Source organism: Xiphophorus hellerii, chromosome 22 (assembly GCF_003331165.1).
Source record: "Xiphophorus hellerii strain 12219 chromosome 22, Xiphophorus_hellerii-4.1, whole genome shotgun sequence".
Lineage (NCBI taxonomy): Eukaryota > Metazoa > Chordata > Actinopteri > Cyprinodontiformes > Poeciliidae > Xiphophorus > Xiphophorus hellerii.
In genome coordinates, this window is record NC_045693.1 from 7791854 (window position 1) to 7814395 (window position 22542).

General features: G+C 39.3%; 2 protein-coding genes across 6 annotated transcripts in view; one reads left to right on the plus strand and one right to left on the minus strand.

Moving 5' to 3' along the window:
* Positions 1-22542, minus strand: part of vrk2 (VRK serine/threonine kinase 2) — a 161355-nt gene that overhangs the window by 119919 nt on the left and 18894 nt on the right. Inside the window, exons 13-15 of one of the 4 annotated variants that reach the window (XR_004337851.1) lie at positions 9915-10133; positions 4964-5081; positions 2122-2184 (exon numbers count right to left, since the gene is read on the minus strand). Coding sequence is in view for 2 of the 4 variants with exons in the window: in XM_032553397.1 (XP_032409288.1) it covers positions 22076-22426 (351 nt within the window). In the remaining 2 variants the exon portion in view is untranslated. Of the gene's footprint in view, positions 1-2121; positions 2202-4963; positions 5082-9914; positions 10134-20024; positions 22427-22542 lie in introns of those variants that run through there. The other 3 variants (XR_004337850.1, XM_032553398.1, XM_032553397.1) reach the window with 3 other exon arrangements.
* fancl (FA complementation group L) lies at positions 750-22123 on the plus strand. 2 transcript variants are annotated; one of them, XM_032553400.1, is made up of 14 exons: positions 750-1055; positions 1510-1568; positions 1685-1745; positions 2149-2205; positions 2426-2523; positions 7464-7560; positions 10577-10645; positions 14789-14939; positions 15276-15359; positions 17538-17583; positions 18937-19018; positions 19760-19876; positions 21696-21767; positions 22013-22123. In XM_032553400.1, the coding sequence occupies exons 1-14, from the start codon at positions 969-971 to the stop codon at positions 22046-22048; spliced, it is 1116 nt and encodes a 371-aa protein (XP_032409291.1). In that variant the 5' UTR covers positions 750-968; the 3' UTR covers positions 22049-22123. The 2 variants fall into 2 exon arrangements, with proteins under 2 accessions (XP_032409291.1, XP_032409290.1); XM_032553399.1 differs by lacking the exon at positions 22013-22123 and having other exon boundaries at positions 21696-21920.

Here is a 22542-nt window from a genome sequence, read left to right on the forward strand (position 1 = left end):
AGTCATATAAGAACAATTTATAGTGGCAAATTAACTTAGCAGTCATGTTTTTATACTGTGGAAGAAAGCCGGAGTAAATGCAGAACCAAAGAATGCACATGTAGGACATGGAAGATTCCAGACTGGGATTCACACCCAAAACCCTTCTTGCTGCAAGTACTAAATGACACTGCCCCACTTCCAAACCCCTTGTTATGCTAGCGTTTTTGTAGTGATGCCCTCAAAAATACCGACCGACTGTCTTCTAAGAAAAAAACTAGCATAACCACGATGACATATCTAGGAACATTACAGAAGTAGCCTTCTGTAATTCAAAATTCTTGCATGTTTTTGAATGTTTTAAAAATATATATGTTTAAATTGAATCCAAAATTAGGAATTTGCAATGCTTACCTGCCCGATTCTTCCAAATAGTAGTACTCTAAAAACAAACTGACATGCTATTTTTAATACGGAAGTAGAGCACTAAAAAAGTGGTGAAACGAGGGCATGAACTGGACTATGAAAGGGACCATAAAACGTCTTCAACTCTAGTTCAGATATACGAGTTAACGCGAATGCAACAAAATATTCGGCAAGGACTATCATGAAATGGAAACATCACATTGCTTTCTCTAACATGATCAAGCTTTAGCTATGAAAAAGTTGTATTAATATCAATATCCCTAATGTTAAAATGTAACACTGAAATACCGGAAGTGTACACTCCGATATTTTTCGAAGGCCCTCGAAGGCAACTGGATGACGTATACTGTTTTGCTTTTGGTGGCGGGAAGCGATATCTTGCTATCGGTTTGGCTTTTCTTGTGTTTTTAACTGCATTACTTGAAGCATAGCAAATTAGCCTGTCGTAGTTCACCCAATTACTGAAAGTTCGTCTCATATCATGCGTGGGTGGGATTACTGACGTTTGCGTGGAAACACTCGACATTGATATTCTTCGACAGCTGAACGTTGCATAAACTTCAATGGAGAGCTTATTAATACGCGATAACCCGCTGCTTTTACCTCTCAACAAGAAGAAAACAGTCTATGATGGGTTTATAACCGTACAGGTGGGTATTCTCGCGTAAAAATCTATTTTCTCGGTTAGAGCAAATGTCCAACCTGTTGAAGCATCTGCGTGATTGAAGACACTTAAATAATGTAAACAGAATGCCAGGAAATTTTACAGCTTTTTCTGTGTTTACAGTTGTTTTATTGATTTCGTCAAATCACATGGAAGCAACAGAATATGATGGGAGGATGTGAGGTTCCCTTAAAGTTTGCATTACTCTTCTATTTGGTCATGTTGAAATATACAGGTCATCTGTAAGGGTTGCAGTCTATACTCAAGCCTTTTACTCTGATTCCCCAAAATAAATTCGTTTTAAACTAATTGCAATTTCAGATTTTTGTTTTGTTCGTGAAAAAAGAAAATCATGAACCCTTTTCCTTCCACTCTACAGTTATGCTTAACTTTGTGTTGGTTTGTCATTGCATTACATTTACAAGGTATGTTTTCTCCAGGAAAGAGACTTCAGAATAAGAATACTTCTCCCTCCAGATCTCCAACTGAAGCGGGCCAGGTACTAATAGAGTCTCCCTACTTTATTAATAATTGCATTAAAGCCCAGCTTGATTTCATAGGGAGTGTTTTTCTAACCAAAGAAGCTGCATTTGCTCCTAACTTTTGTCTCTGCAGGCTGCACTGCTGTTGGCAGCTGAGACACCTGTTGCGTGAATATGAGCACATAGTGAAGCAGGTAAATGTATAATCAGTTGCTTGTGGCATCACGGTATCAAGTGAAACGTTGTGTCTGTCATCTCTGATTAATATCTTGTCGTTTCCTGTGTATTTATCGCCATGTCATGTTGCCTTCTTTGTGCCCTTCTATTTCTTCCCCCCACTGTTTAATTAACATTGCCTGGAAAATGTCCGCATTTGTTACGTGGGCCCCTCAGGGTTATTTGGATGAGATTGATATTTCACCCTGGGCTGCAAAGTTCATTATTTTCACAGCCTTTAAGCTATCATTAATTATTTAAACGGGTGGCAGCACGCATTAATCACAAACACTGTGTTTGATTTGAACGGCTGGCTGAAGGAAAGCAAAAATAGACAGTGTCACTTCATTATACCTTCATTCAAGGATGTCTTTCTCACAGAGGCTGCAGCAGTCGGTGGATCTTGGCGGTTTCATTCTGGAGTTGAAAACCGTCTTGGTAAGGACAAGAACGACATGTGATATGTATAATTATAAGCAAAAGATGCACACGTAGACCTTAGATTGTTTCTTTATGTTATTAAACGATCCTATGAGAATTCAATTGATTAAAGTGGTTTAGAGGAAAGTGGCTCTAATACAGTTTGACTTGTGGTGAAATGATTTTGGTCAATAAACTTGAAGCGGTATGATTTGCTCTTTTTGCGTGTTCATTGCAGGAAGTGGCTCTAAATCGATGTCCCGAGGGTCGCTCCGTCCCGCCTCCTCGATATTACTCCCAGCTCATATCTGAGATGGAGACTGTCGGATGGGATAAGTAAGTACAGAAAAATTATTAAAGGAGTGTTAACAAAACGCTCAAACGAAGTTAGTTTTAACAGTCATTTTACAGACACACAAATGTTCCCACTGAACAGTTTCAGTGGAGGCTGAAGTTGTTCAGGCAACACAGTCAAAAAAGTTAAAATTACATAACAATCACATTTCTATTATTTGGGTGCTGATGATATTAAACGAGGTGTTTTTTACGAGACAAATGAGTGTCCACTCTTGTTGAATGGTAGATTTAAAACAAACAAAAAGCAAAAGAAAAGCAACTTAGACAAATATTGCAAACAGGAATATTGGGGCTAATTATGATACTCTGACATTTTATTTTCACCAGAATCATTTGATAGCAATTTAGCGCAAACTTAATTTGAGATGAGAAGTATTTGTTAAAGTGCAAATTACATTGAGTCACTGACTTGCAGCATTCACTGCTCCTGAAGGAACTAGTGGTGACCGTAGATAATCGCTTATGATAATGCATGTAGCGACAGTGGAGAGTAAAACCTTCCCTTTAACAGGAAGAAACCTTTAGAAGAATGTGGCTCAGTGTGAACAACCATCTGCCATTACTGACTGGAGGTTTGAGAACACAAAAAAACACAGAAGCACTGATCCAGAAGTATTTTATATGTAGAGAGCAGCAACAACATGACAATACCCACTAACCCCTTACCCATGCAGATACCAATAATAGAAAAAATAATAATTTGAAAATTACTAAAGTATAACCCAATTTACATTTGCATACCTTTGTAAAATAAAACAATTAAACTGTAATTTTCTAGTTTTCAGGAGCTTCAGAGAAATGTATTTCAGAGCAACCGTGTGAAATTCCACTGAATCAATTTGTACCTAATTTCTGCTTTAGATAACTGTTTTGGCTTACAAAGGAAATCAACTAATACCAAAACAATAATTTTTTTATTAATGAACAGCTTGTTAACATGGTTCCATTTCCCACTAACATGGTCCCAGGACACTGTGGAAGCAATTTGTCAGTGGAATTACTTGCTGATGGAGCATATTCTGTTAACTGATCATCATATCAGCTAAGAATCTAAACCAACAGTGGATGTGAAAGTTCCAAACATTGTTTTTCAAGTTTCCTGTTTATTCCCCAGAGGTAGAATCAAGTTGGTGTGATGAAAACCTCCCTGCCTCATGTGGCTAAATGGAGCAGTCGTTCTTTTTTTTTTTTTCTCCCTCTCCTGTAGCTTTCAACAACACACGCCCACATTAACGAGGGGTTCTTAATGACTTCCTTATTTTTAGTTATTGAGTTACAGTTAAATCCAGGTCGCCTTTAATAAAGCTCAGCTCTCGTGCGCTGACGAGCCCGGCTAATACCGTCGTCAGGAGAAGGCAGTTAGCAGGAAGATATGTGTTCTCCCTCTGCTCGGATTAATCCTTGACTACCACACTCATTTTCCACTTTCCTATTAATGACCACGACTGCAATTATGATATTAGCAAAATGCAAATGGCTCTAATTGAAGACTCTCAGGTTTTAATAGGAGATGGGGGGTGAAGGTATGCTTAATGCTAGAAATGGGACTGACATCATTTTCAGTGCGGTGTTACGGTTAGAAAGCATTATACACAGCGGGCCTCAATCTCTAAAGCACTCGAGATTTGCTTAGCGTCTTAATTGGTATGTGCCGTGCTAATAGCCACCGGGGGTTTCAGCTGTAATTCTGCCTGCTGATTGGACCAGGTAAAGCGAGTCTTCTCTTCCCCTCCACGTGCCTTTATTTGGCATTTCCTAGTTTGGTCATCTTGTTAGGCTGCGAATGGCAAACCTGTGATAAAAAATGCGCTAATTAATGGAAAATGGGGTCAAGTAGGTCAGCTGCTATCACTTGATTCCACCAGAAACATGACCCTGATGGATCCTGGGCTCATTATGGGCACAGCTGGTGCTCCGTGTTCACAACCTGTTGGAGAACATGCAGGGCTTCATGTCTTCCGATTGCGGTGTTATCACTCCGTCACACTGTGTTGGTGTTTTTTGCTGGGCCTTCTAGGTCTACTAACACAAGCTTTTTTCCTCCATCTTTGTTTTTCTTACATTATTAGGCCAGCTAATAAATTACTCCCCTAATCCTGTAATACAAACATGATCTCTAATAGTTCTGGGAATTCCCGGGTTACAGTTTCTAAGTAATGATGGTGTCCCGGTTACCACAATAACACCACAAGCCAGACTCGTGAATCTGCACGTCTTAATCCTGTATAAAATTAGTACATATCTCTTCTTGTGCCCTCCATTTGTACATGCCACGGCCCTCTGTTTGCATTTTACATGTGTGTTTTGTGATACAACATACTGAAAGTGTTGATCGCACTATTCATGAATCACACTGTCAACATGCACAGAGTACAATAGAGAATCACACACAAATTTGCATGGTGTAGAAGTGGCTCACATTGCTGGGGAGTTGCAAATGGGAAGCTCTCATCAGTCTTCCCAGCAAGAGGTGGGACTATCATGCTGATTCCATCATCGGGGTGGCAGCTTCTCCCTGATCTCTGGGGTGTGAGACCCTGTAGCAATGGAAATGAACATGTGGATGTTTTTGATGCAGTTGCAATCAGCCGCCTATTCATCCAGGGGGTTTAATACCGACATAATTATTTAAAACTTTTCTTCTCCAGTTTGCTCTGATTTTTAATTAGTTGGTTTGCTGGCAAAGGCCAGGTTTTTAAACTCTAGTTTCCAATTTTTAGGGAGGTTTTGGAAATGTCATTTCAGAATCTTAATGCTAGCTTAATTTACCTACTTATATTTGCTTTGTTCAATGCACTGGTCTTATTGACAGTGAAACAGGTACACAGAATGATGCTACCACTGGACTAAAAAAAAAAAAAAGATTATGATATTGTTTTCATTTTAAGTTTTATCTGTTAAGTTGATCTGTTAAGTGATCTAGAAAGTAGCAGTGGGCTTTTATTGCATCATTTATCATGAAATTTTTTTTATCATTATAAGAATTTTGATTTATTGTGGTCTGAACAACTTTGAATTAATGCTATTAAAACACAAAATAACAAAACTGACATTATTAAAAAATATATATTTTCTCCATTGTTGGAAAATATGATTAAAAGTTGTTGCTGTGTGCAGTTTAGTGATACAAATCAAACATTTTAAGTTGGGTCCTGAAGAAGCCAATTTAACATTTTTTGTTTGTGACGCTATGATTTCTGTGCCATGCAGTCACAGCCATACAGTTGCCTAAAAATGAAGTAATAAATAGATTTCCATCATTATTTTTATCATTATGATAGTACGACAAAATATCATAATAAAATTCTGAGTCCATTTTTGCTCACCTCTACTTGACTGGTATGTATTTGTGACCAGTTACATAAATTTATACTTTGAGGCTGTTTTGAGGACTCCCTGAAGATGTTACTGTGTTTGCCTTTGATATGTCGATGCTGTCGTGGGTTGTTGTCCTTCTCTGTGGCTTTCAGTGTGAGAGGCCTGATCATTTTTATGAGCGCAACCCAAATGGACATTGTCTCCCGTCGTTCCATCATGTCCCTAAGTATGTGTCTGAACATCACTTATCTCTCGCTCCCCTCTATAAATCTTGGCTAGATATACAACTCTGCCAGCCTCATCACAGAGCACCATTGTAATATACTGTAAATCTGGACAAGGGTTGTTTAGATGCTTTGTCTCAGATCAGTGTTTTGTCTTCAGACCTCAGTAGATCAGAGGTGGACTTCTGATTGGTTATCACTCGTTGAAACGGTCATGGTGTCGTAAATCTGACAGAGGTGTTGGTGAATGGTTGCGCCACATCAGCATTTTGTCCTGTTAATAGATTTAATTTAGGACATGAAGAAGAGTCTGATTTATAGGATGACTCCAAAATCTGAAGTCACCCAGAGACGCATTATTTTAAGTACAGTATGAGTCTCTGCAATGCAGTGACAATTACTTTCTAAGTAAAGTGCCTGTCCTAATGGCCTATCCAGTTATTTCCTGCTCATGTATGAAATTTAAGTATTTTCTAGGTCTGTCTAAATTTCAAAAAAGAAAACAGAATGTGGAGAAACCATTCAAAATTCCCCTTTTCCCTCCAGATAAACATAATCTTAATAAATACAAAAAAAGCAACTTTGATTTCATGTATCAAGGTAAAAAAGCTATCCAAACCAGCTGAACTCTATGTGGAAGTATAATTGCCTCCCTTGTTAAACCAAAAACTAACTGCTATAACCACATTTCTAGACAGCTGAGTTCAGTTTCATTAGCCGCACCCAGGCCTCATTGTTGCCTGACCTGCAGAATCAAAGAAGCTCTTAAATAGAAACTGTACAACAACACTGAGTAGGCTAAAAGATCTGCAAAAACACTTCCTGCCTGATCTTAACAAACTCAAGGAATTAGGAATCAAACTCACATTAGGAATCGATCTTGTCTGTAGCGTTCCGTCAAGGTGGCGTCATTGTACTTATAAAATTTTGCTCTGCTTTCTGCTGTAGTAACAGAGTGTTCCACCTTAAACGGGTTTACAATGTTTGAGAACCCTCATTATTGTGGGTGAATTAAACCAGTTCTGCAAACAATAGTGGGACAACATTCTTCCATAAGGATGCAAAAGACTGATGAACCAAGAAAAGCTGAATGTGAGTCATTGGAGTAGTGATTGCACATCTGGTTATTAGGTTTAAGGGGGTATTACTTTTTCACATAGATCTCAGTTAGTTTGGGTAGCTTTTTTTGTTTTTAGTGAAATTGCGTTTTCTGTTATTAAATTACGTTTTTGATTAAACCCACGTTTTACAACTCTCTTTCTTCATCACAATTTCTCCATGTCTCCATGTGAGCCTCAGGACCTCTGCCTCTAAAAATGCACATCAAGAGTGGGCACTGAGAGCAGCGAAGGTCTAATTAGCTCTGTCCTTCCTCAGGATGCTTTTCATAGACATGGACTTCCAAACACTGAAGCTGAGGGCAGAGGACTCCTCTGGAAGACAGCACACTCTCACTGTTAAACTCAAGTCAAAGGTGAGCCACTCACAGCAACTTTACAGCAACTTGATCGCTGTCACTCCAAAAAAATTGCTCATCATCAGGCGACCTGCAGTGAGTCCAAATCACAACAGGCCAACTTCTCCAAAACTGCATACTGGGAAACATTCATTTATATGATAGCGAATCTGTGATTTACATCTGTGCCCCTAAATGTAGGTCAGACTGGAGAGGATGTGGAGAGACACGATAACCTGCTGTGACTGAGATGTAACTCTGATAATGCATCTCTTCACAGACCTCAGCAGGATGGAGAAACCTTCCTGTGTGCACAGAGAAAACCAATAAATTCACACTAATCTGCATAACTGCTGCTGTCAGTCAATGCTTTCATTTCATTTCTCATTTCAGTTTATTTTTGCACTTTAGTCTTTGGCCAAAAAAGAGAGGGAGGCTTAGTTTTTTTCACCACATTTATAATTTTGGATGCTGATTTAAAAAAAAGGTCAGATTTTAGTCTCTGACCAGATCACTATCTTCCACATGTTTGTTGTGTCTCCTACAAGCATACTACCAAAACACAGCAAGAATTTCTTTGGCTTTCCTTCAACAATTTAACCATTTTGCCACGCTTTCCAAAAAGGCTAGAGTTGTGGAATGAGTGGCTGATGCTTGTTTAGTCAACAGTTTCTCCCCACAAAGCTGTGCATTTCTGTAGCTCCTCTACAGTTACATCTTGGTTGCTACTCCTGTGATCTCCTTGTCCAGTCTGTCAGCTTAAGTGGGCAGCCATTATATTTATGTTTAAGGTTATGTCATACTCTTTGCATTTTTGATATGCAAACCTGATTCAATAGTTGTTTCTAATATTTTTGATGCTGTTTGTTCACAGATTGTCCCCAAATAAGATTTAAAATTACACACAAGTAGACTTTATTTAGTAACATGTTGACTTCTGAAGGTAATTGGTTTTGTTTTATTTAGGGGTATCAGAAGAGAAATACAAATGCAAACCACTGTAGGTAAATGTGAACTCATGCAGACAGAATGGGAGAGGATCACAGCTCTACTCAGGAAACATGTGATTCCAATACTGTGAATATTCTGACTTATTTATCACCTTTTTTTTTGTTTAAACTTTAGCTTCTCGGCCACTAAGGGTGTAACAAGAGCTCATCATACAAGATCTTGCGATATTGACACATCCTAATATTTCTTGTTGAGGTGACCACTGTCTCGTGAGTTGTGGTCTTACATCATCTGCTTGACACCATTTTGGGTTGCCAGTAGGAACGATAAATGGCAACAGAGATAAAAACAAACAATATCTAGGCACTGCAAATTGCTCAGACACTGAAATTTGTAGAAAGAATGACCATAACAACCAATGTCTAGGGATACATGGAGCTATCACAGCACATGCTGTACATTACCCTAAAACCAACTGGGTAATGTTAAATAATGTACTGCAGACTATTCATAGTTGAAGCACTGTATTTCATGACCTTAAGTCATGAAAAGACTTAGTCTTTTCAGTATTAAGTCATGAAAAGACCTTAAGTCACAAAAAGAAATCTGAAAAAAATCCAGACATAAGTTATTCAGTTTGTGGTAAAAATCAATGAAATGCAGAATAAGGCACTTTTTGCAGCATAAGTATGATCTATGAAGATTTCTAGAAAGTAATGTTATATATTGTGTTTTGTATCATTACCTGCCTGTCAGCCACTAAAGACCTGCATCTATTATCGGCCTCAGGTGCAGTGAAAGTCCATCCAACAGGCCAGATATATTATTGGCATGCAGGATCTGCATGGCACGGGAAACATAATTTACTACTAAATATTGCATCCAAGCAGTCCATTGCAACTAAAGTATTATATTTATACATTAGTGATGATAACTATAATTTAGCTCTAAATACCGTATTGGTTGAGTTTTATTTGCTGGCTGGTTGTAATTTAGAGTTGAAGAATTATCCACATTTAGCTCTTTTTTTTCATTAAGGTCTGTTTTGGTTTGATTTAATCAGTATTTAAAAATTTGAATCTAAAAGAATCCTTTGATTCTTTATTTTTTAAATGATAAAACACTATTGCTCCCTTTGAATTTTTCTATGACTTGTTTAGACACTTTAAAAGTCCTCCAAAACTTAAAAACTAGATTTCTTTTTGAGTTTCGATCTCCTCATATCATTCATTAGGCATCCTAATTTGAATTTCAGCTAAATTTAACTTGGATAACAATATAAGTTAAAACTTAAAGTACAATAGTTTTTAAAAAGTTTTCTTAGTGCACAAAGTCAATGAAGGCATCTGTTGGGCAGCAGGAGTGGAAAGAGCTCAGAGTTGCAAAGTGTGGGCACGGTGTCATGGTGAGGTGGTGCTTACCTAAGCTGGGATGACGTCCACCGGGGATAAGGGAGGACTGTGAGACCCCACACTGTGCCCACCTGCCCACCTGGCCCTCCTCAGCCCTCTGGCACCTCCCGGCCTCCAGCTGCCTCCCCCAGATCCAGCGCCAGGTCATTCCTCACCAGACACAGCTCTGGAAGAGGCGGCACTGGCATGGACGCATGGAGACTTGGATGACTGGGGAGTGAGGGAGGACTGGGGAAGGACAAAGAGTTTCGTAATGTTGAAGGTGAACCGAGAGAGTTTACCAAAGCTTCTTAGTGAGATTCTACTTTGGTTTTATCTTGGCTAACTCTGCTTAATTCTTTAAAATGAATAAATGCTGCCAGAAAGATGTATTCCTCTAAATTAATAAAGAAAAGGTGAAATAGCATTTATTTTAATGGATCATTTGAAAACGGTAACATAACGGTAACATGTTTCCATATCTAAAACCTGAAAAGTTTGTTGAATTTTAGAGCTGATTAAGCAAATAGAATAACTAGCAGGATTTGCCAAAGTTTTCCAATACCTTATTAGAATTTTATGCATCAGATCAGATCTGAGCTTTGACTGGGCCATTCTAATTCCCAAACATGTTTTAACCTAAACTCTTCCCTTGTATCTCTCTCTGATGCCTCCATCTGCTGCGTCCACAGCATCCAGCAGAGGCTCCTGACTGTTCAGCTGACCTGCCAGTCCCTTTGACCATCACCTGGACACCACAGGTATGGATTGCTGCCAAAAGGTGGACCACCATATTCAGATATTTTTCTGAATATACATTCTCACTTTTTAGTATCCCATCACGTTAACCAGGCCATAGTTAGTTCTACTGAATCCACTCCATTATGAAATAAAGGGTGATGAGAATCTGTGCAGGTAAATACATTTCTAATTAATGAAATACTATGACTTTGTTTCTAATATGTCTTGAATTTAAACGGGAGAAGTATTACTAGTGTGTACATTAAGACTAAGATCAGTTATGACTTTGTGTGATTACATCACCAAAACCATTTTGTTTGAAACTTGCATTTAGGGGTTTTTTTTCTATTAGGAATTGACAATCTAAGAAATTTTAGATTTAGAAATGTAGATTTTTTCTTTAGACTTGTACTGAACAGTTGCATCTTCCTCTGCAGGAACGAGTTTCATTAGTCTCATTGTTTGCTTCAGGTGGGGGCAGAGATAAGAAGTATAGACCTGACCATAACTTTAAATCTCAGAACCAGAAATTTTTTCACAGTTTAATAGGCTTTATAAAGTCTGGAAAGGTGTGGAATGTGATCAAAATCTGTTTTTCAGTCTGGAAAAATGAAACAGGCCATATAAATGAAAATAGAGTATGGAAAAATATTTCTTGTCTTCTCTAAGCGTAGCAACCGTCCATCTATAAAAGCATCATCATTCTTTTATTCAACCATCCACCCAGTGTTTGTTCATCCACTCTTCAGTTTTGACAGGTTTTGTATTTAAAGCCTGACTTTGAATAAAATCAGTGGACTAAATTCCTCCTTAACCTTATTAACACTCTAAAACTGGGTCAAAATGGACTGAGAACTGTGCCAATCTGAGAATGTCGCAGTGTTTTGGTAAAGGGGAACATGAACTCGTAGCACAAGTTCCCGCTGAAGGGACTGGAAACCAGCCTGGAAACAACATTTTCAAAGTCTTGGTTTTGTCTGGTTTCAGGTCAAACAGTCCTGACTACAACCCTAATTAAAACCTCAAATTCAAATGTTTCTCATCCGGAGTAGAGGAGGACTATCTCTTTTCAACTGTGAGGGGCAAAACAAGAAAACTTGTCTGTAAAAACGTTGTTGTACATCAAGCTGGCTTAGAGACTGAAGCAGAGTGTCTGGTTTGAAGGTTTCCATTTTTTATTCAAAATTTGAAATATGTATAATAAAACTGGTATTGGCTGATTTTATAGGGTTTTTATATTTGATAATTTGTTAAACCTGCAACATATTCATGTATGAAAAAGATTTCTGGTAAATATTTTCAGTCTACATTGAGCAGCTGTTTGAACCTGAACTGATATTAGGTCAAATCTAGTTCACAGTTTATAATACTTAGGTTGGTTAAAACTGAACAAATGTGTGTTTTTTAGTTTGTGATCCGTGAAACCTTTTAAATGATTTTACTGTGTTGGTCTTAATTATAAACATAACAGTGAAATTGTCCTTTTTTACTGAAACATTGAATGTGATGTCTTGTTTTGTAAGCTGTATTGCTACAGAAATGCTTGAATTATTCTGAGTCATAAAACACAAATACTTTGGTCTCCTAGGCAGCAGCACAGCTGAGTGTGGGTGCAATCTGGAGGTGTGTGCTTTCTGAACAGCCCAATTTTAAGAGAAACACAACTTACACCAATTTCTACGTGGTTTGGTCTTTGCAACTGAATGGTGAAAGCAAATTAACCACCATAAATGTTCAACAGTTCAGTTATGGATATCTCACATTCTCACATCAGAGTGGAAATCTCAAGCCCCATGTTTGATTTTTAATCTTGAAATTTAGGTGTGAAACGTACCTAAATGTTTTCAGATTTATTTGTGGAAACAACAAATGTTCTTTTTTTGTTCTTATCCAAAAATGTGTCATTTTTAATCTGATGAGGTGAACGCATCGTCACTCTCATAGTTTTATATGCATTGAGGACTTTAGGAGGAGAAGAAAATGAAGAGCTCCACAGAAATCCTTGAATCATTGTGAGTCATAATGTAACGAAGCGGGTTTCCACCTGCTCGATTAACACTTTTCCTTTTAGCCCCTCAAATTTAGTCCGCCATAATTGCCGTAAAGGTGCTTTGATGTAGAACCAGCTGTGGGCTCTTTGTGTCCCTGTGCTTCCCTCGTTATTGTTGTTTGTCGTCCTTCTTCTTTCATCTCTGTCACTGCCTCCGAGTCTGTGTGTCGCTTACACACACACACGCACACGCCAATGGAGCACTGAACTGGACTGTTCTTCCTGGCGTGTAATAAAGTCAAGAACCTGATTGCAGAGTGAGGAGTGCAGAGCTGAGCTGAGATATGTCAGTAAGAGCTGTTAAAAGAAGTCAGAGAGGCAGAGAGTTGGTGGGTTAGAGGAAAGAAGCTAAATGCGTGTGTGTGTATCTGCGTGTGTGTGTGAGAGAGCTGATATATGGCAGGCGTACAGTGAGGAGCAGCTTAGAACAGCGCTACCGTATGGAGTCTGTCTGCCTGCTGGGCCGTTGATGGATCTCTCCCACTCTGCGACATGAAGCGTGTGTGCGTGTGTTGGGGTGTGCACACATATATGCGTGTGTGCATGGTCTTAACTTTGCCAAGTGTGTGTTTTCTGTGTGTTATGTGTGTGCATGCAGGGGGAAGGGCCTGTCTGTCGGCAGCCCTGACATGTTCATTTGAATGAGTAATTATTGCCTGCTCTGTTACAGGGCCAAGATGTGCCACTCAGTGCATTTGTAAGGAACAAGATGTGGAAGAGAAATAAACCTGCGTGCGTGCACGCGTGTGTGTGTTTGTTGTTCATGTCCTTTGTGCTTGCAGGTTCTACCATATGTCAACCACCAGAAACTGCATATTTGAAGATAGAGTTGGTGTATAAACATGTGATAACAAAGACTCCTCAGTCTGACTCTAGAAAATCTGGAAGTGTCGAGTTTAAATATTTAATTATGTCTGGATGAGTTCAGAGCGAATATGGAAAAGAATTTGTTATTCTATATTTTATTCCATGTCCAGTTGTCTACCTACCGACTTTAGTTTAGATACTGTCTTCTCTTAGCTTCTCTTAGAACCACCAAATTATCTAAACCACCAATTTACATTTAACTAAACATTCAGGTGTGATGAAATTTCTCAATTTGTCTTAATTTAAATTTTGAGCGAGTTTTCTTGTCTCTGGTGAAAGGTTTAAGACATAAACAGAGTTTTAGACTCAAAAAAGTAAATTCAGACAAATACTATGAACACACTGTTGTACGTTAGTTTTTTTTGTGAAAATAATTAAATGCAGTAACTGACAGTTATTATGTTTCCTTTTTAGTTTCTACGTACATTAGATAAGTTTCTGCAAAAAAAAAAAAAAACTGTGCTTCTGAGGTCATCAGCGAGGAGATGAATAGTTGAATCAGGTTAAAAGCAGAACGATGTAACCGCATCTTCAGTATTTCTGCTCTCAAAGCTGAATGGAGGTCAGGGAGAGACATCATACATAGATAAAGAGAACTGATTGAGACAGCCAAGGAGCAACGCTCGGCTCTGACTCAACTCCTTTTATCCTCTGCAGCCTTCAGCTCTCACTCAGGTTCTTCTCTGATCGAGCAGGAATTTAAGTAACAGCTGAACCGGGCCTCGAGTAGTTATCCTGGGCTCTAACTGTAATCATAGCGCTGGCATTAATTGGGCTGTAATTGCTGAGGCTCTCAGCACCTGGACGAAGCTTAATTGTGTGCACTGTGCTGGCACAATGACCCATAATTTTTGGTTCATTTTTTCCCCTAATTTTTTTTCCCTCTCCTTCCATCTGCATTGCTCTCCCGCACCTCTATCAGCGTCTCTTTCTTTGCTTTCAGAGCTCGTGTTTATGTGAGCGTGTTTATTGCAGCTTGAGTTGCTGCAGTTTTTAACCGATTGGTTTTAAATGCTCTCTTTCCTCTCAATCTGAAAATGTCACGGCAGAAGCTTTTTGCACCAACCTACACCTCTGTGTTTAACTCTGACTAAATCTTTACTTGTACATATTTAGTCCAGTTTTTCTTGTTTACTTTGATCGGTTTGGTTGTGGATAATGTTTCAGTTGATGGCATGTCTCTCAGTAATGTCCATTTAAAAGCAGAATGTAGCATTTTGTCGCTGACCCCTGTGCTGTTTCGCAGAGTACTCTAGAGCAGCTCCACAGCCAGTTCCTGCTGGTTCTGGAGTCCCTGACGGACTTCTGGGACGTCCTGGATGAGATCGACAGGAAGACCTGGATTCTAGAGCCGGAGAAACCCAGCTTTTCCGACACGATGAGGCGGATCGCCATAGGTAAAGTTTGCGTCGTCGCAGCTGATATTTCGTTGATGGAAAAAGCAAAAGCAATCAACTGTTTTTGTTGCAAATATGAATAGATTAAAGGGAGTTAGGATCTTATTTCTCTTACTTCATTAGAAAGATTTTGATTTGCTTGTGACGTCATAAGAAGCGACTTCTTCTTTGCTCCATACTTTTCACAGTCAGTGGACAGGATGCTGACTCTTTAAACCCACGTTAAGTGGGATCATGCGGCTGAATTACACACCCGTCCCTACCAGCCCCACATCAAGTTATTATTTAATTTCCCTTTGGGATCTATAAAGCATTTTTGAATGTGAATGTGTGCAGGAAACAACGTCTCCATCAAGGTGGAGGTGGATCCGCGACACCCGAAGATGCTGCCAGAGTGCTGCCTGCTGGGAGCCGATCATGGTGGGTAGGAGCCCACAGACACAGTTTCACTTCTAAGTCAGGAATTCACAGCATGCACACAAGTTTATCTACTGCATTACACCCCAACAACTGACACAATGTATTAAAGCATGAAGCATCCTCTCATTATGATTCAGTTTGCAGGAAACTATAAATAGGTGACTGCTGCTGCCTGGAGGTCATGCAGCATACCGAACGTTACAGCTTCCTTCAGAGGGATCTGTGCCTTTTAAGCAAAACTCAGGGAGAAAAGAGTCTAGTTACACCTGCCATGTTTAATAACACTCCTGTCTTCAGAAGTGTTTTTTTTTTTTCTGGTTCTGCAGCAATTATATTTTAAAAACAACAAAAAAATGTCTAGATGTATATAGAAAATATTTATGAAAATTCTGAATATATAAATTTTAACCTGTAGCATCAAAATAATTGAATAAATAATTGACTTATATTTTTGACTTAGGAAAGAGGCAGCCCATATAAATCAGCAAAAGCAAAATCGGTAATAAAAATGAGCAGCAGTAAGTTATTAACTGCTGCACAAAAAATGACTTTTGGGGTCATGTTAATCTGCTCCAGTTATTGTTTGTGAGGTTTTTTTTTGTACCTTTTTCTTGATTATAAATATTTAAAAAGCTCAATCACTAAAATCGGGTGGCATGTTTTTGCTTCCTGTGTGAGACGAGGTGCTAAAATGATTAGTCAAGTTTATTTGTGTAGCACTTATCAACCACAAAGCAGTTCAAAATTCTTTACATGATGAAAACATGATGCAATTAACATGCAAAAAAAAGAAACATTATATCGCAGTGGGAGAATAAAGAGAAGTAATGAAAAGTTGCAATCCAGAGTAGAATTTATGATGTTCCAGTTATTATTAATCATAGGCAGCTCTAAACAAATTGGTCTTAAGCCTGAATTAAAGAAACTCAGTGTTTTCTGGAAGTTTGTTCCAGATTTGTGGTGCATAGAATCTGAATGATGCTTCTCCATGTTTGACCTGAGTGGTCTGGAGGGCTGATACAACAGCAGCAGATCTTTAATATGGTGCTAAACCATTCAGCAATTTAACTAACAGAAATATTTAAAATCTAACTGGGATGACTTGTTTATTTCCCTAGCTTTAATGAGATTGCAAGCTGCAGCGTTCTGGATCAGCTGCAGCTGTTGCAGTAATCAATGCGACTAAAGATAAACGCAGGGATGAGTTTCTCTAGATCTAGTTAGAACTTTAGTCCTTTAATCTTGGAAATGTTTTTCAGGTGATAGAGGTTTGAATTTGTAACCGTCCTTGTGTTCAATGTTATTAATTCACTGTCTAAAATAAAATTATGATTCTAATGAAACTATATTTCTTTCATAAGTAATGAATGTCATCACGTTAATGTCACTGAAACTGCATTTTAGAAAGTCGTTTCGTAAAATGACAGATCTTACAAAAGAACGCTACCTTTAACCCTTATGATTTTAATCAATGTCTTTTTATGGCTGTAATTACCCATTAAGGATGACTTCAGAGAGACCACTGTTTTTTTTTTGCTGCTTAAAAGAAGAAAAAAAAACTACTTCTTCTTCTGATCTCCACCTGTCTTCAGCCAAATTGCTGGTGTTGGTCGTTGTGTGCCGCCTTATCAAACGACACGCTTCCTGGATGTCGCGCTCTCACTCACCACAGCCGACCGGGCCTAGCTTTGAGCCTCTGCTTTCTATTCAAGCCTACGTCAATTGTCGACCATTGTTTCTGTCAGCCCAAGGTCGTGCAACTCCTCGCCTGTTGCCTAGCAATGCAACTCTAAAGATATTAAACACACGCACACTTCAGCCGCCGAGACGAGAGGCGGGCGGCGACCCTCAAATACGGAAGGTCGCCCAGAAATATTGCTTTTTGCATGTAGGAAAAACAAATATGAAAGTGATGAGCGGTGCACGGAGACGGCGCTCCCCGTGGAGCTGGAAGCAGCGAGGGCTCGCATGCGACAGTAGAGGCGCCGTCAGACGGGGGGGCAAAGGGCTGCTCTTTTGAGACAGACTAACTTTGTTTTTTTCTCAGGGGGCTCCCAGACAATCCTGGAGGATCTGCAGGTGCTTTGAATCTGTGATGACAAACTTCAGTTTAAATTTAAAGCTGTTATCAGAATTCACATCCAGAACCAAGACCGACCTTTTGTTCTGTTGTTGCAGTGGTGACTCCGCTGAGGAATAAACTGAACGCCAACATGCACATGTGGTGAGTTTGACGACACAATCATTTGTTCTCCAGGTCGTTGTGTGCTGTCTATATTAATATATATATATTACTTAGGGCTTGGCACACTTATACTACAAGCGTTTAATATTAGGCGATTGGTAATTATTGATCAGCTTTTTGTTTTAAATACCTGAAATACTGCAAAACTTTCCTGACATTTCCTGTTTTATCCACAGTTTTCACTCCATGCAGTTATTTATTTTTAAGCAGTTATGAGGCATGGTGGTAAAACCTTCAAATGCTGCTGTAAGTTATTCAACAGGTTGTTGCTAGGTAACCACAAAGTGAGTGAGTCAGTTGATGCCACCAATCTTCCTTACCTGGCTGTGAGATGGCTAAAGCCTTTCCTCTGCCTACATCTCCCAGAATGCTGTGCGGTTCTGACTCAGAGGAATTCTATCTGACATATTACCTATTGATATTGATTACATGTCCATTGCAGTATTATTATTGATTTATTGCTCAGTCCTATATTATGCAGATTTCTAAGGCGGTCTTGAAAATTATGTAGTTTGATTTTATTGTTTTCCAGGTCTGATAAATTAATGGAGAAAATTCGCAGAAGAACATCTAAGCTTGAGGTTTTGTACAACTTATCAATCATTTTGACAATCCCACATTCGATTGAAAATCCAAACAGCACCTTGCTATCTTTTTTATATGTGGGTCTCAAACAGGACCCCAGGTTGTTTGGGTGTTCTGGGTTCAGTTTAGCTGCCAAACAAAGCACTGAAATAACTATTTTAATTAAACTTAAACTAATTTTAGGTTAATCCAGCTTTTTTTAAAAGTATTATTGATTTGAGTTTATCTAAATTTGCCCAGGAATTTCATGATTTGCAGGAATAATAAAAAAAACAAATGTTGACTTGATCAACCAATGTACTCAGGATTTTTCAAGCTTTATTTTTGCTTATTTTGCTGAGATTGAAATAAATTAGAGATTTTCATTTGAGATGCCCCTGTGAGATGGGGCCAGTTCTGTGTTTTACGGGATGCGTGGCGCTCCAGAAGCCATGTCGTTGCTGACGTGGGAACCAGTTCAGCTGCTTGGAGATAATCTGATCATCCCTTAGAGTTTTAGGCAAAGAAAAGATGATTACTTCTCATTTCGATTCTAATTTCACCACAGGTTGCAGCATTTGCTCCAGAGCTCAGGAAGTTCTCCCTCCCTCTGTGTGAACAAACCAATGCTCTGCAGCCTTTCCATTTTTTCTCCCCCTTGTTGTGTAGCAGTGGTGAAAGTGTCCTAATCATCCCTCAGTGTCTTTGCAGGCTCATTTGCATGTGGTTAATTAGTGTGTGAAGGAGCTGTCTGTGGTTTGCTGGCAGGAACCCGGACTCCAGCGTCTTGAACAACCTCCGGGATGTTTTGGAGATCGAATTCCCGTCACCGGCCACCCACGAAAAATCTGTATGTCACACAGATGCACCCTTTTCCATTTCAAACATGTCCGTTCTCATCAGGATTAGCTCCGGGAGCTGTGCATGTTCAACTTTTAAGCGGGCAGATGTACACAACTGCTTTTTTCTTTCCATCATTTCCATATTTTTCTCTCCATGTTTTTTATTTATTTATTTATTTCCTTTTAGAGGTGGGCACAACTGCTCCTTTAATTGGGTTGTTTACAGATAAGATCATTAGAATAACAAAGATGGCAGAATTCTGTTCACTATCAAACCGCTTTAATCACGCAAAACCATTTATCTCTCCTTTTTTTTAAAAGAAAAAAAAATCATTCCTTCCCCTCCCTTCTCTGCGAATGGGTTGAAAGGGCGTTGTGTTTATCTACTGTCGCCACGGTGATTAATGCCTCAGCTTCATTAACATTCAGAGGAGTGCAAAAAAGTTGGGTTGACCAGATGTTGATTTTTTTTTTCTTTTTTTTTTTAAACCTGCCATCCTCTCTCTTAATGGATGGCTCCAGGGGAAGAGGGGAAAAAAACAAAAACAGAAGCTTCTCATTACGCAGAAATGCAAAGAGAGAGTGCCCTGAAGGTGTGATAGTGGAGCTGCAACAGAGTGCAGAGTGGGTGTTGCAGGTGATGCTTGGAGGTTGATTTAGTATGTTTGTGCTCAGAGACTCCATGAGTGACCAGAACATTTTAGAAAGTGTCACTGGATGTTTCCGGGTTTGTGTGTGTGTGTTTTCAGAGTTTCAATGTGGAGTGTGGCATCTGTTACTCCTATCGGCTTGAAGACGCCATCCCAGATCAAGTGTGTAATGACCCCCGCTGTGGCCAGCCGTTCCATCAGGCCTGTCTCTATGAGGTATGGAAACAGATCGACTCCATCACCAAGACTCCTGAATTTAGAACACCTTTGAAAAGATCTTCATACTCAAACCTTTCCGCATTTTGTCCCATTACAGCCACAAACTTAAATGCATTTTACTGGGATGAAATGGCTCAAAACAATATTTGGTTGCACAAATTTATTATGTATTTAAACAAAAATAGAGATACGTTCACCTGGATTTTTCAATAAGTTTTGCTAAAATACTCAGAATATCAAGGCTTATGGCTGGTTTCATATTTTACTAATCAAAACATCGGCTATTTTCTCAGCTATAATTTAAGTCATTTTGTAGAAATTGGATAATAAATGAGGATGCTACAATCATTTGTGTGACAGATTTATGCTTATAGTGGAACAGTATGGTTGTGTGGACATGACTCAGTCCACAGTAGTGGCATCACCGATCAGGTTTTTTGCTGCCGATTCCGATCACCTATGAGGGCCGATCACCAATCGCTGCCGATCATCTGGATTGGCCTCTTAGGTATAAATGCTACTATGTGATCTGGCAAAATAAAAAAATGATTTGGTAATACATTCACTTAATTTTGACATAAACATGCAAAATACTTGCAGGCACAATACATCAGCTGTTAAGTCAAAACGACAACAGAAAAACCTGCAATCAGTAAAATAATATTTAACAGTAAAGCTGTACCCTAAATTATCGCTATTAGTCAAATAAATGTCACAACTCTGGAGCTCGATTATAATTTTTTCTTTCAGAGATGATCTGTCTCATGTTAGGACATAGCGAAAGTTTTAATACATATGTAAAATCTTTTTTTGTTTGTCTAAGCTACATGCTGCAGCGTTAAGCAGACGTTTGGTGCGAGAGTTCACTGCTGGTGGAAGTTGAATGACGCTACGTCTAAGAAATATTACTACCACTAGCGCAGCGCGGTTGACTTAAACTTTTTTCTGGTCATTTGTTCAGCTTTCTGACCATAATGCTCTTCCGGGTGAGTGTTGGTAGTTGTGTGCGGCTTTTTACCTGCTGTCTGATCGCTCTGGATGTCTTTTTTTTCTGCAGTGAGCCTAGATATAGCTAAACTCCGTCAAGTGTCTTAAATGTCATATTAGATTTGTTGTGTTGATGCATTTTGACGTGCTTCATCCTCAAGGTAATTTTCCGTTGCAACACGCAAACGTCCCCCTTCACTCTGAGCGCTGAAGTTCCACGTGACATTGCTTAGGATTTGATGCTGCGCGCTTTCGCAGTGTGAAGGAAAAAGGAGATCAGCTGCACACGCAGGCTGCGAACTGAGATACAGGCAATCAGTTTGTGTGATCGGTGGCCGATCGATCGGCACACCTCTAATAACAGCTAATTGTTCAACCCAGTAATATATACAAATGATTTCAGTGTTCTAAATATAACCAGGAGTTGTAGGCAGAGAAGGTCAGTGTAACAAATCCAGAGGAGATCAAATAAACTGCTGAGGACCACAGCAATTGTTTTTTTTTTTAGCAGCTTCTGGTCAGTTTGGCACCTAATGCCGAAGTTCAGTCTTCAGAAGTGAAGAGGTATCACTCTGGTAGAGTTTCAAAGCATAGAAGAATAAACTCTCGATTGTATTTCCTCTGCATTTACTCAAATTCTGCTTCTCTGATCTGAGGATCTGGTGAAAGGTGGCAGGAGGAGCCCTTGTTCTTTGAAAAGCCCTCTAAACCATATTATATTCTATATGAATATAAAATGATATTCATATAAAGGAGTAGTGCACGTAGAAACATGTTAATGTCACCATGTCCAAGGTGACGAGATCAACGAGTCTTTTCTTTCCTCCAGTGGCTGAGAGCACTCCCCTCCAGCAGGCAGAGCTTCAACCTTGTTTTTGGAGAGTGTCCTTACTGCAGTAAGGTATGTGGACGCAGGCAGCCGACACAAAGGCCTGGCCTCAGCGCCGCATACATATTCAGCAGCTACTCATATGGATCCATTCATCATCTGGCCTTGTCTTCTCAAAGTGCCTTCACACGCAGCTTAGTAGCTAGAACTGAGTCAGAGTTCTAGTAATTTGTGCATGAGATTTTTTCTTCCACATCTTTCAACTTTACAGATAATTCATTAATTACAACAACGTGATGCTTATCTTTGTATTTCAGCCTATTACAGTGAAAATGGCCGCCCAGAAGACCTGAGGAGCAGCATGAAAAGAAAATGACCTTCTACCTGCTAAATAAGTCACTTATGCTATTGAATTGAACTTCAGCGAAGAAAAAAGCAGCTCCCACTAGCAGGATGAATCCCACACAGACAAACCTGGACTTCCAGGAGTTTCTCTGTACGGTGGCAGGTTTGCACTCTGACATGATCTGGCTGTACTTTGAATGGATGTGGCAGTACCGCCCTCCATTCTGACGCGGCCTTTCATCCCAGCATTCTCTGTAATCCCCATCATGCATCTGTCTCTCCCTGTCACACCGTGCCCCGCTATGGAGGCTGCGTTGATGTTCTCGTCTCGCCATGGTCCTGGTCTGCTCGTCTGTTTTGTTGTCAGGTCTTTTGGATTTAGTACTCTGTTAAAAAAATTTATGAATATGTATATGTATTTTGTACAGCTAACAAAAATAAAAATAGATTTTGGGATCAATTTGTATCTCTGAGTTCAAGAGCCACTTAAAGATGTAGTGTG